Here is an 18,564-nt window from a genome sequence, read left to right on the forward strand (position 1 = left end):
AAGTTTGTCTGGCTAAACAAAAGTTTTGGACATGGGCTCTTACAACTTTCGCGAAATGCTTTAGAGGAAGTGTAGTGTGTGTTAAAGATGTAATGGTTCGATATGGCACAAACTTTTAAGATATGATCTGCATTAAAACAAAAAAAAATCACCAAATTTGGACTTAAGCTCGTTTGGCTTTGGGTATAGAATTATCACATTATAACAATGTAAAATAATAATATTATTGACAAAAAAACATTCGAAAAATAGAAAAGGAAACGGATAAATTTTTTTTAATGACTTACTGTCCCAGCTCGATTATTAAATAAATTTCGCTGTGAAAATTAAGCTAATATGAGAGTAAATACAAGGAACCAATGTTGGGTGATTGCAAATGAAGATTTTATAAGTTGGTAGCTAGACTGTTAAATTATCATGCGTAATTTTACATTCTATTTGAATTCAAAATTGTAATGCAAGCAATTAAAAAGAATCCACACATGTGAAAGAATAGAATGTGTATCATTAAGAGAAAAATTAAGATTTTCTGAATAGAGGATTGCTTTATTAATCAATGCGCGTCAACACATAACTTCTTCATCTCATTCCTGGTTAAAACTCAACCACGGGACATTATTCATGAGCATATATTGCGTCCATAGACGATAAGCAGATTATTCGTATACCATGATGAACAAGAAGGAATTAACTAGAGGTTTTACGTGTCGACGTTAACGACGGATGAAGGTTGAATCGGTGATACGGAGCAGCGACAATGGAGTGGTATGAGTCTAAGCAGAATTATTTTTTTTAGGAGGGTGGGGGAGGTAGAACCTCTTTGACTGCTTTTTACTTTCAAATTCTTGGTTGTTGGTTTTTTTGAGGAATTCTTAGGGTTTCATAAAAAAAGGGGGGAGATATATCCCCAAAATACCCCCCCCCCCCCCCAAAAAAAAAAAAACACCATGCGTACGCCTTTTTGCAGTGGTAAGGGAAACTGGAGTACTGCGAGAAAACCAACCGGCTCGCAGATACGTCCGCCACGTTTCCCATTCACAAAAATATTCGTGTTAATTCCCCCCCCCCCCTTTCCGGGCGGGAAACAAACTAGTATGGCATTTAATAAAGAAGGTTCGCTTTTAGTTCCCTGCACATCCGTGCTAAGCAAACCTGAACAATATTATTTTGCGGCAGTGCTATGGCAGTCCGGCATAGAGAAGGGAAGTGACTTTGCGTTTTAATTGATATATTGTGTTATTTATTAAGATATCTGCGATTATTTATTGAGAAAGTCGTGACAGATAAACAGCTGTCATTTCGCCATATTTCATCGCAATCGCTACGTTGTGCATAAGCGTACTGAAGTGTTTTATTTAATTAAGAATCTTTATCATAACGTACACGGTGAGTTCCCAGTCCTGGGCCTAATTCAAACGTATGACTCTTCTGGATTTTAATGCGTCGTGCAGCTTAAGCGGCAGCGGTTAAGGATACCTGGAATTTTTTTCGAGGTATGTCATAGACTAGTGGTTTGTAACAAAATCAGCCAACATAAATCTTTACTGCCATGATCATGAATATACGCTTACAAAATTAGATATGTACAACTATTTGAAATATAATGAAGCAATACAATCTAAAGCTAAATTTTCATCTGCTGTCATAGTTTTTTTTTTATTGCGAGAGAGAGTACCTACATGGCATTTGGTAGTCCTAGTTACATAAACGTTTGATAACATTTTAGTCCTCAGCAGTGGCGGATCCAGGATTTTGGTTTGGGAGGGGCTTGGCCCAGCTGAGGCTAGGCTTTATCAAGGCAAACACTAAAACAATAGTGGACCCAGATGCTTTTGGAGGGGGCTCGAGCCCCTTAGCCCCCCCTCTGGATCCGATACTGGTCCTCAGCTGCTAGGTCTTCTGTTTCAGAACCATACAAAGTAACCTATAATAATTTTCGCAGGAAAAAACTTGGGTTCAAAAAGCATGGCTATTTACGAATAGGTACCACTTCGGAGGACTTTTTAGCATGAAGGTTCCTTGAAAAGTGCACCTTCAAGTATGACAGCTATTTTTGTTGGCCTTCCGAGTATTTGCAAGAATACTTACAGAATTGCCGATGCAGCCTATAACTTAAAATTGAAAAAACAGTAGAAACAAATATCTACCCCAGGTATCTTTTCTTTTTCATGAAAACAAAATAAATTGTCAATGATTTGATAGTGTTTTATTATTTCACTGTATGAACGTTTAACAACGTGAAGTTAATAATATAAAGGAACATCGTGGCCTTCTATGTTCTGCGTCTCTAAAACTCTTCTATTCAAAGATGGCCGTCGAAAACGCAAGACAAAACGCAAGAAATATGCGTTATTGCATCTTGCGCAGTTCATAAAGCAATGCACTACTCTAAACTTGTGGTTGGTGAATGTGGTTACTGAGCCAGTCCACCTCGTTATCGCCGTGTGGTTCGGATAAGTTATTCCGGGCAAAGCCCGGCCTAGCCTCACCATCTCCTCCTCCTAGATATGAACCCGTTAGGGTATACTAGGAGCACTACTTTGATGTTCTATCCACCAGGCATACCCTAGCATGGCGTATGCTCTGAGTAGAAAATTAGGCCTCAGATGTTCCAATCTGCCTTGTGAATGTTATTACATACCATTTAGTGGGGTCTTTACTAAGAATAACTTATTCATTCCGATCACCGCCGTGCCTGCGGCCAGAATATAGCCTTGTCGTCCAATATACAAATCCATTCCGATGTGTCCACACTTTAAAAGACGACGGTGATATTAATTAGAAACAGGGGCGCAACAACAGGGGGGCAAGGGTATATTGCCCCCCTCTGAAACCTTGAAATGGGGGCAAAAGGGGGCAAAGAAAGTGCTGTGTAATCAATTTTTGATAATAAAACTGCTTAAATAGCACCATTTTCCACCTTGAAATACAAATTTTCCCGGGGGAGGACCCCCGGACCCCCAGCGTCAATAGGGGGTATCGATGATTCTTTATAAAAAGGCATAGTGCCCCCCCTTTGGAAATTTAGTTGTTGCGCCCCTGATTAGAAACATTAACCAGCATGCCGTCACCATGCCGGGACGGTTGCTGGTACCTGACACGGCAACACGCGAGGGCAGCTTGTCTCGTCCTGTTGAAGCAGTCAAGATGGCGCCGGGCGAGCTGCTGCGCGGCCAGGTGGTAGCGCCCGTGGCTCCCGACGCCGACAGCAAGGAGCCTCGCGGCTGGATCATGTTCCGCAACCAGGGCAACGCCTTCTTCGCCGCGTTCCGCCAGCAGGACGTGCAGGGAGGCATGGCGCTCTCGCCGGGAGACCACGTGGAGTTCCGCCGGCCGCATGGCGCGCCCTGCGTCGCTGAGGTGCGCCTCGTGGGCCGCGCCATCACCTGCCTCGGCATCGTGTCGTGCGTGCGGCTCGGCCCCGCCTCGCAGGTGGGCCGCGCTCAGAGTCGCCGCTTGGTAGACACACCGCGTCTCAGAGTCGCCGCTTGGTAGACACACCGCGCCTCAGAGTCGCCGCTTGGTAGAGACACCGCGCCTCAGAGTCGCCGCTTGGTAGACACACCGCGCCTCAGAGTCGCCGCTTGGTAGACACACCGCGCCTCAGAGTCGCCGCTTGGTAGAGACACCGCGCCTCAGAGTCGCCGCTTGGTAGACACACCGCGCCTCAGAGTCGCCGCTTGGTAGACACACCGCGCCTCAGAGTCGCCGCTTGGTAGAGACACCGCGCCTCAGAGTCGCCGCTTGGTAGACACACCACGCCTCAGAGTCATCGCTTGGTAGAGACTTTCTACCTCAGAGTCGTCGCTTGGTAGAGATACCCCGCCTCAGAGTCATCGCTTGGTAGAGACAAAGGACCTCAAAGAGTCGCGACTGAGTGAACGCTATTCCTCAGAGTCGCAGCTCGGTAGAAATTAAAACAATGCATAACAGTACAGGATAAATATCATTAACCTTTTTTTTCCTGTGCAACTTCAAATCTTATGTTAATTTAACTTCCGTAATGCTATTTGCTTGTTTTGAATAAAAAGAATGTGAGATGGTGGAGGTGGACAAGCGCGCGAGGTGTGTGGTGGCAGCGGCGCGAGCTGGGGCTGATCGAGCGCGCGGACGCGCCGCGCGAGGTGGTCTTCCACGCGGCGGGCCCGCTGCGCGCGCTGCGGCCCGGGGACGAGGTGGGGTTCTCGCTGCGGGGCCGCGCGGGCCGCGAGCTGGCCGTGGGCGTGACGCGCGTCGAGCCGGGCTCCGTGCGCATCGAGGACGTGTCCGTGCGGCGCGTGGCGGGGCGCGTGGTGCGGGTGCTGAGCCGCCCGCCGCCCGACCAGCCGCAGGTACCGTCCCCTTCTCACTCATCACACGACCCTCTCATGGGTCGTCGCCACAACGTCGAATGTCAAGATTGACCACAACGCCGACAGCTAGAAAACTGCTGTGTACCACAACGCCGAAATAACAACTGAATGAATTTGTGTGTTTGTGTTTCTTAAATGTACCTTAACACCGAAATACCACAATCAAAACCTAACCTTACCTAACCTAACCCAACCTAGCGTAACATAACCTAGCCTAACCTAGTCTAACCTAACCCAGTCCAACCTAACCTAACCTTTGTGGCAGTCCTGCAACGACATTTTTCGGCGTTAGTGAATTTAGGCGTTGTGGTAATTCGGCGTTGTGGTACACAGCAGTTTTCTAGCTGTCGACGTTGTGGTCAATTTGGCATTTCGGCGTTGCGGTATTATTTCGGCGTTGTGGTGCGTTTCCTCCTCTCATCACACGACTCATACACAAGCTACAATTTCCACGCGGATCGCACGTAGTTTCCGCACCCGCCGCTAGAATTCGTTGCTGGAGCATACATATAATGAAATGGCTCCGATAAAAGCGCAAAAAAAAAACTTGAAAAAATTTATATAAACCCCGGCATTGAACCTGATTTTCTAAAATTAATTTCATTAAAACACTGCCGATCTTGTAAAAAAATTAAATATCAATACTATGAATTTTTCTTTTTGGTTTTGTGAACTTTGTTTTGCTCTATCTGCCACGGATGGCGACACACCAAGGTTACATATTTCCGTTCCCACCCAATGCCGTGTATCGAGAGCTAAGATGTTACACATCACAAAAGTGCGGGTGAAGGGGGTAGTATGTTATATTATTTTCTTTCACAATTTCGTTTTTTATTCATTATTTTAACAAATTCGCAAAATAACTATCTTTAATTGTGTATAAAGTGTTTTACAAATTTAATTCGTATTTATTTTATAGTTTTTAGAATCTTAAAGGTATTTTTTTTTAATGCCAACACTAGCATGAACTAAGAGTATAAAATCGTGCTATTTACAGTTCTAAATTATTCGTTTGTGTGTAGCCTTTAACATGCATTACTTAATTTTTTTATATCATTGTAGATATATAACAATTTCGATCTCCCTAAATCCTTAAAAACTCAGTTTTGTAATTTTTTAATTATTGATTTAGTTGGTAGTGTTTTAACAACATTACTGTCTTAAATGTTAACTGCACCTTTCCTGCACAGCTGTGGCGCATTCCCGCACAGACCGATTATTGGCTCTGCGCTCCAATCCATCATTGGCTTACAATTTGCCAGTATAAAGACAGTTTTACAAACTCAGAACACAACGTCTCAACATGCAAACAACGCAAGACAATCACGGTCATTTATAAAGTACGAAAATCGCAAGACGTCACCAGCCCTACAATTCGAAATTGTAAAACAGTAGAAAAAACACATATTTATCCTCTAGGCTTCTTATGTTAATTATTTTTTAAATTTTCTTTTCAACGTGCGAAAGTTAAGTTTAACAAGTAGAAAACGCGGTGTGTGTGTGTGTGTGTGTGTCTATATATATGGCCTTCTAGGCACATAAGGTCAGTGTTCTTAAAATTGTTCGAAACATTTCACTTTCACTAAGGAAGATGAAAACTGAAGCCGAAACTCACGAAGTTGCGTAGTTTATAAAACGGTTACTTAAAAACGTCGTTATTGAACTTTATTTTTGTGTCTTGAGTTTCTTGCGTAGTTTAAAAACATTTTAAAACGGTCGATATCCAGCTATTTAAACATGTGCTTACATAATATTTCATTTGGGGAGGGGGAAGTGATGATACAACCATTTTGCTCGCTGTTTGTTAAATGTCCTTCAAAAACTTTATTAGCACGTAAACAAAGGGCACTGGTCGATACAAATTGTAATTAATGATTGCGTATTAGAAAAACTTGTGAAGTGTTTATTGCCACGTTTAATAACGCAATTACACAGGAATTTTATTTGCGAGCATTCATAAAAACTGAACCGAGGATAGTTTATCAGGAGAGAATATCAAAATATTCTAACGCAAGCTAACAAAACCAACGTCGAAATTAATTTTAAAAGTAAATAGCCCAGGGCCGCTACTGCCATTGCGTCTTGCGCGGTTAATAAAAGGGATTGTCGAACTTTGAGCGAGGGGATGCCTAAGATGTACTCCAAGTTCTGTCCCTGCCCGAACACGCCCAAATATTCACCTTCGGCCAACCTCGGGTTTATTTATATATATTTATATTTCTCTGTTTATTTTAATGTATCTATACTAACCTAACTAACCGTCCATAGTGTTTTAAAGTGTTTTAATGTAGCTAACCTAACCGACCACTTTTAATATTTGAATTCATTTTTCCTGCGCAAAAATAAAACAAATCCCGAAGTTGGCCGAAGGTGAATATTCGGGCGTGTTCGGGCAGGGACAGAAGGCTGGATAAAAAGAAAAGCGGTCCACGAGTCCAAGTGCCCAACCCCCGCATGGTAGATTCTTTTCTACTCTGACCAACACTTCATCCAGACCATCCTCTGTCTCCTGTAAATTCCTACACGTAACGCATGCCAGATTGCATCCCGCATGAATGTGCCCAGGGTTTTCCCTGTGTCTATGCAGGCTTTACCTGGGCCCAACCTATCTCTAGTAATAGTCTAGATTTAAGAGTGAGGGGAGTTAGTCATGGCGCCAATCGTTGCCATGGCTGGCCAATCCCCTCATAGCACATGTTGCATGCGACCCTCTCCCTGCATGGCTAATCCCAGCATGACTAGGCGTATAGGCTTCGGCCTGAGACGCACCTAGGACCCTCCCTAACCCGGACCGCTCCAAAATACACTTAGTTTTAGTTAGGTTAGGGAAGAAAAAAAAATCTCTCGAGCGAGTGGAGGTTGTTGCCCGGCAGACGTTCGAGGCGGGCCGGATCCGGTACGTGTCGTCGAACGAGCGGCACTCGGAGGTGGAGTACGGCCCGCGCGCGCAGACGCGCCAGCACAGCCTGCTGGCGGGGGACCAGGTGTGGTTCAGCCTGGCCGTGGACCGCCGCACGCAGCGCCACTGCGCCGTGCACGTGGAGCTGTGCGCGGACAGCGTGCCGCGGCCGGGCGAGCGGCGCGAGAGGGCGCGCGTGCTGCTGCTCAAGGACGACTACGGCCTGGTGCGCTGCGCCGCCGGCCGCACGCTCTTCTTCGCCGCCGAGGAGCTGCTGGACCTGGACAAGCAGGTGGCTCCCCTCCCTCCCTCCCTAAACTAACTAATAGGGCCATGCGTATTTCGCGAAAAGATTCCGAGACTATTTGTAAGTTAAAACACTGTAGCATCGTCTGTGTTTCGTGATTGGGTGAGTTTCTCTCAGGTACCAGCAGGGGCGCAACAACAGGAAGGGGGGGGGGGGCAAGGTTATTTTGCCCCACCCTCTGAAACCTTGAAGTGGGGGCAAACGGGGGCAAAGAAAGTGCTGTGTAATCAATTTTTAGAAAAATAAAACTGCTTAAATAGCACCATTTTCCACCTCGAAATACAAATTTTCCCGGGGGAGAACCCCCGGACCCCCCGCTTTAATAGGGGGGATCGATGATTCTTTATAAAAAAGGTATATTCTCCCCCCCCCCCCCTTTTTGGAAAATTTAGTTGTTGCGCCTCTGGCGTACCAGTGACTCAGTGCGGAAGCAAACGCGTCCTAAGCGGTTCTGTCAAATAATGTGCGAAGACTTCTCTCGCAGACGGCCGCCAATCACTAGGAAGAAATCGCTGGTGCGGGTATACCGTGTTGCAGTCTAATAGGCGTTCAGTTTTTATTTTTTTCTCCCGCGAAAAATGCCTGCTCCTAGAGTAATTGGTAGAGACCTGAAAAATTCGCGGATTCATTCGGTGGTAGGCTAGAATTCAAACACATATACCTCTTAGATGATTTTGCTATTGGCTTACTGTTCATCGGTACGAATCTAAACCAGTTATAAACACTCAACCAAAGAAGGAACGAATCACGGACAAACCAGCTGAGACGACTTACAAGTCAACAACCAATGAACTTGCGTTATTTGCCCGAGTGTACAGGGGTATCTGCAGTCTATCCTGAAGGCCACCGAAACCGCGAATTTTGCAGGGCTCTACTAATAACTAGAGCCACGGAAATTTCGCGCATTTGTCTAGTCGCGAGCTAGAATGCAACCCTCCACACTGTCGCACTGTGTCCGTGATTGGCACGCAGTTATCTGGACACGCCCCTCTACGAGCGTGAGCCAACGATGTCCAGCTAGGAGAGAAGTAAACGAATCAGGCAGTGCCAAATAACAAGGATAAAAAATTGTTCTCGCTAAGAAATCAACCAGTGGGAAAGTAAACATGGATCGAGCACACCTATAACTTTGAATTCTATCCTGAGGCCAGAGGAATCCGCGAATTTTTCCGGGACTCTACTAATAACTAGAGACCGGAAAAAATTCGCGGATTCGTTTCGCTATATGCTTAAAATGCAAATAATTGCACCTTTACGCAACATCTGCTATTGGTTCGCTGTTAACCTGGAGGACTGTGGGCCGATGATAGAACCTCAGTCAAAGCGGTATCGAATCACGAGTCTCCCAATTGAGACGCCTCACAAGTCAGCAGCCAATGAACAGGCGACGTTTGCCCGAGTGTGCAGAGGATCGTGGAAGTCTATCCTGGCGGTCATTGAACCCGCGAATTCTTCCAGTCCCTACTAATAACTAAGTGTATTTGGGAAGGGTCTGGCTAGGGAAGACTCTAAGTGCGTCTCAGGCCGAAGCCTATACTCTCTAAGCATGCAGTTTATGAACCATGCAGGAGAGGAAGCATGCATCATGTGCTAGGAGGGGATTGGCCAGCCATGGCAACGTTTTAGCCATGACTAACTCCCCTCACTGACTATTATAGGTTAAAAACTAGATAAGTTTGGCCCAGGTGCTCGCCGTGTCCCCTCCCCTCCCTAACCCCTTCCCCGTTCCAAGACCTTCTCCGCACACGTGGAAACCAGCTGGAAGTTATAAAACACTGTGGCATCGTCTGTTTCGTGACTGGTAGGGGCATGCACATTTCGCGAAAAGATTCCGAGACTAGATTAAAATTAAAAGACTGTAGCATCGTCTGTGTTTCGCAGTTGGGTGAGTTTCTCTCAGGTACCAGTGACTCGGTGCGGAAGCAAACGCGTCCTGAGCGGCTCTGTCAAATAATGTGCAAAGACTTCTATCGCGGACGGCCGCCAATCACTAGGAAGAAACCGCTGGTGCGGGCATACCGTGTCGCAGTCTAATAAGCGTTCAGTTTTATTTTTCCCCCGCGAAAAATGCCTGCTCCTAGAGTGATTGGGTGAGTTTATTTCAGGCACACGCCGTGTGTTGCAACGCCAATCACAGTAATCCGGCGCGGAAGTAAACGCATCCTGAGTGTCTGTCAACTACGGCAGCGACTTCTATCGCAGACGGCCGCCAATCAGAAGGAAGAAACCGTTTGTGTGGGTATACATTGTTGCAGTCTGATAGGCGTCTTCCCAACCCCGTCAGGCGGAGCGATGACGGTGCCGTGTCCGAGTGGTCACGTCACACACACGCACACACGCCCCGGCCGGGTCAAACCCCGGGTTAGTCTTCAAGCGAGGGAACATGGCGGACGTTGCCGGGAGCCGGAGGGGTTCCCGCCAGTCACTCTAATATCGGTCCACCTGTTCAGGGATGTATTTGTGTTGGTGAGGCGGGATGATAGGTGCGACGCCCGCTGGTATTTATAACGCAGTGTCGCTTCTGAACTGGCGCACAGTCTTCTCGTCGTGAAATTCCCTCTGTTCCGGATGTTTCACAGCAATGAGATGGAAAAATTCAAAATGACGGTGCAAGGGCGGAAATCTGAATGATGGACCAGGGGAGGGACAAATAATTTTTTTTTGACGTGATAACGTCTTATAAATCGATGAGCGCCGGCTGCACGCACGAAGAAAAGATGGTCACGTTCCGCCTGAGCCGAGCGTGCAAGAACCGGCCAACCACCGTGCGAGAAAATCTTTTAGTTCGTGATTATATTTAAACAAATTATTAAAATTAATTTTTGCAAAAAAATGTAAATAATATTTGATGATTAAAAAGTATGCAAAATTTTCATCAATGTTTTCTTATGACGTTATCACGTGAAATTATCGTCCGTAAACAGATTTACAGACAACCAGGGGCGCAACAACTAAATTTCCAAAGGGGGGGGGGGAAAATATACCTCTTTATAAAGAATATAGCGGGGGTCCGGGGGTCCTCCCCCGGGGAAAATATGTATTTCAAGGTGGAAAATGGTGCTATTTAAGCAGTTTTACTATCTAAAAATTGATTACACAGCACTTTCTTTGCCCCCGTTTGCCCCCACTTCAAGGTTTCAGAAAGGATGGGGGGGAGGGCAAAATACCCTTGCCCCCCCCCCTTTTGTTGTGCCCCTGCAGACAACCACCCATTTTTTAATACAATAATATTAGTACATTTAGATGATTGCAGTTGTGGTCCTGTACCTGACGGTGAGGACTCGGGGGTCGGGGTGTGACGGGTCCAGCTGCAGGTGAACGACGAGGTGGAGTACACGCCGGCGCCGCAGGGGGCGGGCGAGTGCGCGACCCGGCTGCGCCTGCTGGGGCCGGCCGCCGCCCCCGCCGCCCCCGGCCTGGGCCACGTGGCGGCGCTGCAGGAGTCGCTGGGCTTCATCGAGCCCCTGTCCCTGGACCACGACGTGCTGTTCAGCCCGCGCGAGCTGGAGGGCGACCCGCGCCTGCTGCGCCTGGGAGCGCCCGTCGAGTACGAGGCGACGTCCAGGTCAGTTCCGTCCCTGAGATGTACATCAAGCTCCGTCCCTGCCCGAACACGCCCGAATATCCACCTTCGGCCAGCCTCGGGATTTGTTTCATTTTTGAATTCGAATATTAAAAGTGGTCGGTTAGGTTTACGGTTAGTTAGGTTAGTATAGATACATTAAAATAAACAGAGAAATATAAATATATAAAAACCCAGGGGCGCAACAACAAAGGGGGGGGGGGCAAGGGTATTTTGCCCCCCCCCCCTTTTCTGAAACCTTGAAGTGGGGGCAAACGGGGGCAAAGAAAGTGCTGTGTAATCAATTTTTAGATAATAAAACTGCTTAAATAGCACCATTTTCAAACTTGAAATACATATTGTCCCGGGGGAGGACCCCCCGACCCCCCGCTTAAATAGGGGGGGATCGATGATTCTTTATCAAAATGGTATATTGCCCCCCCCCCTTTTGGAAATTTAGTTGTTGCGCCCCTGAATAAACCCGAGGTTGGCCTAAGGTGAATATTCGGGCGTGTTCGGGCAGGGACAGAAACTTGATGTACATCTTAGGCTTCCCCTCGCTCAACACCGCCGGCGCTTCGAGTTGTTGCTTCGGGTGATGCTAGGTGCGAGCTGCTACATCATCTGGGACTACAAACTGCACAGGAAGATATGCGTGTAACTGCCTTAAAACCCTTGTTGACGTAAGTTTGTTTAGCACGTAAATTACATTTGAAATTCTGAATCAACAATGGTTAATCTTAAACTTCTGCAATTTATAAGTTATCAATACCTAGCTAAGTCCATAACTTAAAAATTAAAAAATCATACATTTTCACTTTTGACAGGATTTGCCACATATCTAAACCTGCAAAAAAATCTCCTCGACCAAAATCTGTCACCAACCAATAAAAATTAATTTGCTATTTCCTTAAGAACACCAATTCCAGCTGCCACCATCCCCACAGTAGGCATAGTTCTCTCACCACTTTGTATGTTTATCACCAGAATTTTGCATACGACATTCGAGTACCTATGTTGGACTATGCACTACACCATTTAGAATCTGGGTGATGCCTCAATGGGTAATTTCCATATGATTTTCCAGGATTTAAAGAAAACATTCCAACTTCCCAGACTGTCCAGAATGTTGAGCCTTAGGCGCCTGGAAAACAGAATGCATTCCTTCCCAACAGCAAACGGCAGGCAATGACATGCCTGGTGGCACCGCGAAGTTGTGCCCGGGGTTGCAGGGGCTCGTCGCGCAACCTGCTGGCGGCCAGGGCAGTGCGCCTCCTGCCCGCGGGGGGCGTGGCGCTGCCAGAGATGCTGGCCGGCGTCCGGCGAGGCACGGTGGTGCGGCCACTGCGCTACTTCGACCCCCACCAGGTGCGACCTCCGCTTCCGCCCCGCTGTCCCATCGGTAGCCCACAACTCACGTCGTTTCGGTTCCCTACCACGTTCGTGCAACTTCGGATTTCTCTCAAAAATTGAAATTAAAAAATCGAAGGGTTAGGTTAGTCACAACATGCTTGTTTTCATTGGAAACTTCTGATTTAGCGGCTGAAGTGGCGTTAATACCAGTGGCGTAACCAGGATTTATGTATGGGGGGTGTTAAGAAGCATGCCCCCCCACCCCCCCCCCGTATTAAAGTGGGGGGTCCGGGAAAATTTGGATTTTAAGGTGTAAAATAGTGCTATTTTAGCAGTTTTCGGTACTTAAATTTAAATATTGTAATGGTAAAATTTTTATTAATTTTAATATGAAATTTGTTTGAGTGATGAATAAGAAATTAATTAAAGATTTGGAGCTAAAGGGAGGGGGGGGGGGTTGAACCCCCCCCCCCCTGGCTACGCCCCTGGTTAATACCAAAACGCAAAACTTCGGAAATCTTCGGGAAATTCTTGCAGGGAACCGAAACTATGTGAGTTGTAGGCTTCCCCTGCCCCATGGGGGGAATGTATGTGCCACCCAAGGTTAGTAGACTACTAACCTTGTGTGCCACCAGGGATTGTTAGTGAAGAGAAGAGGGGGAGGGGGGGATCAATTTCAACAAACTAATTTTCAAAATTTACTGGGGAAGACATCCGGACCACCTGGTTGGACACTATAAAATTCTAAATTCCTAGTTAAGTAGTTTTAATTGGAGAGAGGGGGGAGGGGAATGCACCCCTTTAAACCCATGATATAAATAATGCAGTTTTTTTACTTACTTAACTGTTGGTTGTCAGGGCATTGTGATTTTCGGTCACTGGATTGCATTTCATTTCAACAAGTGGCCTGAAGTTAAAAACATTAATTAGAATCACAAGACTTTGTATGCTGCTTATTTATACAAATTCTTTCTAAGATAATAGACATAATTTACTCATGTCGTTCGAGTTTTAGGACTGTATGGTCACGTTTTAACTTATGGTAGTAGTTTTCCGTCGCCCCCAGGCGAAATTCCTCGATTATGGTAGTCTTCCAGTATGACAGTCTATAAGTATACAGCGCTGCTTCCTATAACCCATTTTTGGAAACATTGGTTTCTAATAGTGCGCGATCTGTTGAGTTGATTTATGACGAACTACAGAAAGTAACAGTCAGAAGCGCTATCTGTAGCCTTTTAAGTTAACCTAAGAAACAGCCACGGGGTTAACAGTGCTACCTAACAACGTATTCTATACACTACTTCGATTCGAGAGCAAAGCAGCTGTACTCATTCAATGGAGTGTATAAGGAAATATGGTAGAATTCCGCCTCGTCCTTCTAAATTATGGCAGATTTTCGTTATTGTATTTTTCCGCCTTTTTTCGAATAGGCCAGGCGGAATAATGCCATTATGGTAGTCTTCCGCGCCGCCGTTGTATCGTGTCGGTTCATGATAAAGCTCGACCACAAAGCATTATACGCACCCAAGAACTTTTGCAGCAGTTCCAATGGAATGTTTTTGATCCCCCCATGTGGAACAGAATGCTTACCTCTTCATGCACATGAAACAGTGGCTTGCGGTTGCGCCACACTGCTTCGGCGATGACAGATGCACATCGCAATACTGTCACAGAATAGTTTCATTCCCACGCTGCAGATTTTTATGAGAATGAATTAATCTTTATGACAAGTTCCTCACCTGTAGGACGAAAATGTCAAAAAGTTAAGAACAGCTGTAGTTTTAAATTGTATGAAACCTAACTTCTGAACCCATGAGTGTTTTTTGTCACTGAACACCAAATTAATTTTTTTCCCCTCCAAATCACAACTCGTGTTTATATAGATACCGCCATTTTTGTTCTGTCTACAGTTTTCATTTAACCCTTTATAGGTTACTGGTACGTACAAATATTTACCACCTGTTGAGCAGGCTAAACGGTTACCGGTACAATAGTTTACCGAAGTTCCACTGTCACTCAACAGATGGCAGGGCAGTTCACTCCTACTCTACTCCTGCCAGAAAGTTGGTATGCAGCCATTTTCTAGCTACAAAGCCAAGGGTGGTAAATAATCCTACCAGTGACCATCAGAGCATTGTTATTTTTGTGTTTTTGTGTTATTTATGTATATATTTGCATATTTTCTCATGATGTGACTGCATAATTCTTACAAGGATATTTTTATTCAGGTAAGCAACATTTTTTCTAAATATCAGTAATATATTTTCACAGTAAGATTAATTTTTTTGGTTGATACTGAGTAAAAACATTGGTAATAATTTTTAGTCTATTTTTTTAACTATTTTATAACCTATAAATCTGTAAAAAAATCTTTTGAATATTTCTTTGAAAAAAAGTAAAATAAAGTAAAGCATAGTCAGGCATTATTTCATAACAAATTTAGGGTTTCTAAATACATGGCATGGATAATATTTACTATAAACTGTTGTGAAAAGTGATTATTTTACCTGGTTGGTGGAAAAAAAAGGGAAAAAAATTAGTTTAGTAAAAACATTTAGTTGGTGTATAATTATGTGTGCCTTATATTCGTAGTACGTAGTTATGTTTTCATTAGTAAAAAAACTCTAAAGCATAGAAATATATAATATATATAAAATATATAAAAATGGTGGTAAACTATCCTACCAATGAGCGTATGAGTGTTCATATGTGTGTGATGATATACTTATTATTATCATTTTATCATTGCATTTACTTTGATGATGTATTAGACATTTACTTACAAATTCTAATAATTGAATTTTGTTGTTTTAGGTGAAATGGCTTTTTCTGGTAAACACCTTACATCTGATGAAGCAATTGAATACTTTTTTGCGTTAGATGATGAGCAAGCAGTAAACTCGGATGTTGGTGGAGATGATGATGCAGATGATTTTCCAGTAACCATCAATCGTTCACAAAATGTTCATGACTCATCTGAAAGTGATTTGGATTCTGATGACTCTCAAACTGATCCTTCATATGCGCCTAACAATAGAAAAACATTCACACCATTTCCATTACACCCTGACATTAGTTCAAGTAGTGATGAAAGTGACACACCAAATGAAGAGAGGATAGATTCATCACTAGAATGGAAGAAATTGGGCGAAGATCCACACTCTTTTCGGGATGCTGCTTTTACTGGTAAAACAGGTGCTCTAGTGGAAATTGATACATCTAGTCTTTGGGGAGTTTTGCAGTTATTTTTACCACTTTCCATTCTGTCACACATTGTCAATCAAACGAATCTTTATGCCCAACAAAATGGATGCCATCTTCATTTTTCTGAAGAGGAGCTCCGTGCATTTCTTGGAATACTAGTAATAATGGGTTTTCATAAATTACCAAGTTTGCGCCTATACTGGTCAAGAGACGAAAACTTCCAGTTTAGCAGAATATCCCGTATAATGTCTGTGAAAAGATTTCTGAAGATACTGCGTTTTTTGCATCTAAATGATAATACTCAAATGCCATCAAAAGAATCCCCTGACTTCGACAGACTTTATAAAGTACGTCCTCTCATGGACCATCTTTTGAAGGTTTTCCGAGCTTTTTTTTCTCCAGTAACAAGACATTTATCAATAGATGAAAGTATGATACCATTCAAAGGCAGAAACTGCATGAAACAATATATGCCTTTGAAACCTACGAAAAGAGGTTATAAGGTATGGGTTCTAGCTTGTGCAGTTACAGGATATGTGTGGTCTTTTGATATTTACAGTGGAAAATCTAGGGATGGTACTGTTACCAGGTGTTTGGGTGAGAAAGTTGTAATGAAGCTTTCTCAGCCACTGAAAGGATTGGGGTACTGTGTTTACTTTGACAACTTTTTCAGTTCAGTCACACTTCTATCACATCTACTAAAGATTTCAATTTTTGCTTGTGGAACTTTGAGGACGAACAGAAAGTTTTACCCTAAACATTTGATGAAAAAGGACTCAGAAATGAAATTAGGTGATATGGAAGGGGTTCAGTGTGGAGATGTCAGTATTTGCCGTTGGCGAGATAGGGGCAAAAAACCTGTATGCGTGATTAGCAACATGCACAACAGTGTAGAAAAAACTACTGTGCTGCGAACACAAAAGAACGGAGACAGACAGCAGGTAGAATGCCCAAAATCCATTGCAGACTACAACTCTTATATGGGGGGCGTAGATTTATTTGACCAACAACTCTCGTGCTATGAAATTGGGTGGAAATCAAGAAGATGGTGGCTTAGAATCTTCTATTACTTGATTGACTGTGCTATTGTGAATTCATATATAGTGTATAGCACAGAAATGAAAAAAAAAGGACAGAAACCCTTGACGCAGCTGATGTACCGCTCAAAACTTGCAAATGAAATTATAGGAACATTCGTGAGCCGCAAGAAGACAGGTTACACACCAGGAAATTCAAAAACCAGAAAGAAAAATAGTCCAGGAGCATCATCTAGCACACACCACAATGTCAGACTGACCAATGTTGGCGATCACTTGCCTGCTATAGGGACCTACAGGCGCTGCGCATTCTGTAGCACAAAAAAGAAACAAAAACGAAGCAACATTATTTGCAAGCAGTGTAATGTTGGGCTTTGCAAAGGATGTTTCACCCCCTTTCACAAATCGAAGTGACAAGACAAGAAACTTTGTCAACATATAAGTGTAGAATTTTCTATATGAGTGACATTGCCACGTAATCTGAAAACTTTAGAAGTGGTACTTATCAATACTTTTGTAAGATTCTATATTTTTAACTTCATGTAATTTTTTTTTGTAATTTAGGCATCGAAAATAATTTCTTTTGCTTTTCCAAACAAAGGTATTTGAATAGAAAAAAAACTATTGTATGTAAATTTTTGTTAGTAACAAACTTTTTTTATCTTTTGAATTACTTGCAAAGAGACGTGCATTGTAAAAACATAGTGAGTGAGTGAGTGAGTGAGTGAGTGTGTGTGTGTGTGTGTGTGTGTATGTATGTACAACTAAACATGTTGATTTACAACATTTATGTTGTAAAATGCTGTTTCCAAATTTCAAAAAAAAAAATACTGAACATCTGAGAAATTTTGTACATCATATTATTTTGTGTAACTTTATTTTATTGTTTCAGTAATTCAAAAATTTGTATGAAAAGGAATTTTTTTACAACATATTTGTGAATACTTTTGTTTCAAGAATCTTACTTGTCAAAAAAAAATGCAATACAGTTCTTATTGAGTAAAAGGATGTATGTTACATATACCTAGAGTTAATGATTCCTAAATGGTCCTTGGTATAATAATTTACCACCCCCTAAATTAATTAAAAAACTTCAAATTCAGTTCAAATTATATATTTTGTCACTTAAAAGATGTTTTAAAACATGAATACAAAATAAGAATCCATTCCGACGATTCTCGACTTTTTGCCCTATAAAGGGTTAAAAGACTTCTCCAGTCCCTTCATCAAAGCAATATAATTTTAAATTGTTAAGTTAACTTTTGAAATATATACTATGTACAGTGCAAAATCCTTGATTCTTAATTTTTTGGCAGACCATAAGCCCACTGTATTGCCTGTGTGCGCATGCAGGTCTCATACGCTGGTATCATACAAGAGAGTACTGAAGACACCGCCAAAGCTGGGCAGCTTTTTAAATTTGGTATCTACAGTCTGCAAAACATTGAAGATGTCCTCCTGCCAGGAATGAATGTCACTTTTCAGGTAAAAACATGCAAGAGAATATTGGAATAAAAATGGCTTCTAATTTTAACAATCAAAGACAAGTTGGACAGATAACAGCAAATGTGTTTTAGTATTGACACACCATTAAAGTTTATTATTGGACTTAGCTAGCTCAAACTTTTCAGTTTGAATATTTTGAGATCAAAATAATGAATCACAGTGCTTGGATGAAATTTTGAAACTTTTTTGCATTTATACACATTCAAAAAACATGCCAATTAAACAATAATACATTGAGTCCCTGATGATAATTTTCTCAAGGTACTTAGAAATTTATACTAAGAGAAAAATTTTAAGTGTAAAATTGTACCCATCTAAAGTCTAAGGGCTTTTTATTTAAATTC

At 43.2% G+C, this 18,564-nt stretch overlaps 1 protein-coding gene across 3 annotated transcripts in view; it reads left to right on the forward strand.

The window, feature by feature from the left end:
• LOC134536112 (uncharacterized) overlaps nucleotides 1-18,564 on the forward strand; it is a 79,851-nt gene that overhangs the window by 59,761 nt on the left and 1,526 nt on the right. Inside the window, exons 3-7 of one of the 3 annotated variants that reach the window (XM_063375678.1) lie at nucleotides 3,140-3,432; nucleotides 7,226-7,543; nucleotides 10,867-11,123; nucleotides 12,353-12,488; nucleotides 18,068-18,199. In XM_063375678.1, coding sequence (XP_063231748.1) covers nucleotides 3,148-3,432; nucleotides 7,226-7,543; nucleotides 10,867-11,123; nucleotides 12,353-12,488; nucleotides 18,068-18,199 — 1,128 coding nt within the window. In that variant the 5' untranslated portion in view covers nucleotides 3,140-3,147. Of the gene's footprint in view, nucleotides 1-3,139; nucleotides 3,433-7,225; nucleotides 7,544-10,866; nucleotides 11,124-12,352; nucleotides 12,489-14,565; nucleotides 14,702-15,287; nucleotides 17,231-18,067; nucleotides 18,200-18,564 lie in introns of those variants that run through there. The other 2 variants (XM_063375677.1, XR_010075761.1) reach the window with 2 other exon arrangements.

Source organism: Bacillus rossius, chromosome 10, assembly GCF_032445375.1.
Source record: "Bacillus rossius redtenbacheri isolate Brsri chromosome 10, Brsri_v3, whole genome shotgun sequence".
In the NCBI taxonomy this organism is placed as follows: Eukaryota; Metazoa; Arthropoda; class Insecta; order Phasmatodea; family Bacillidae; genus Bacillus; species Bacillus rossius.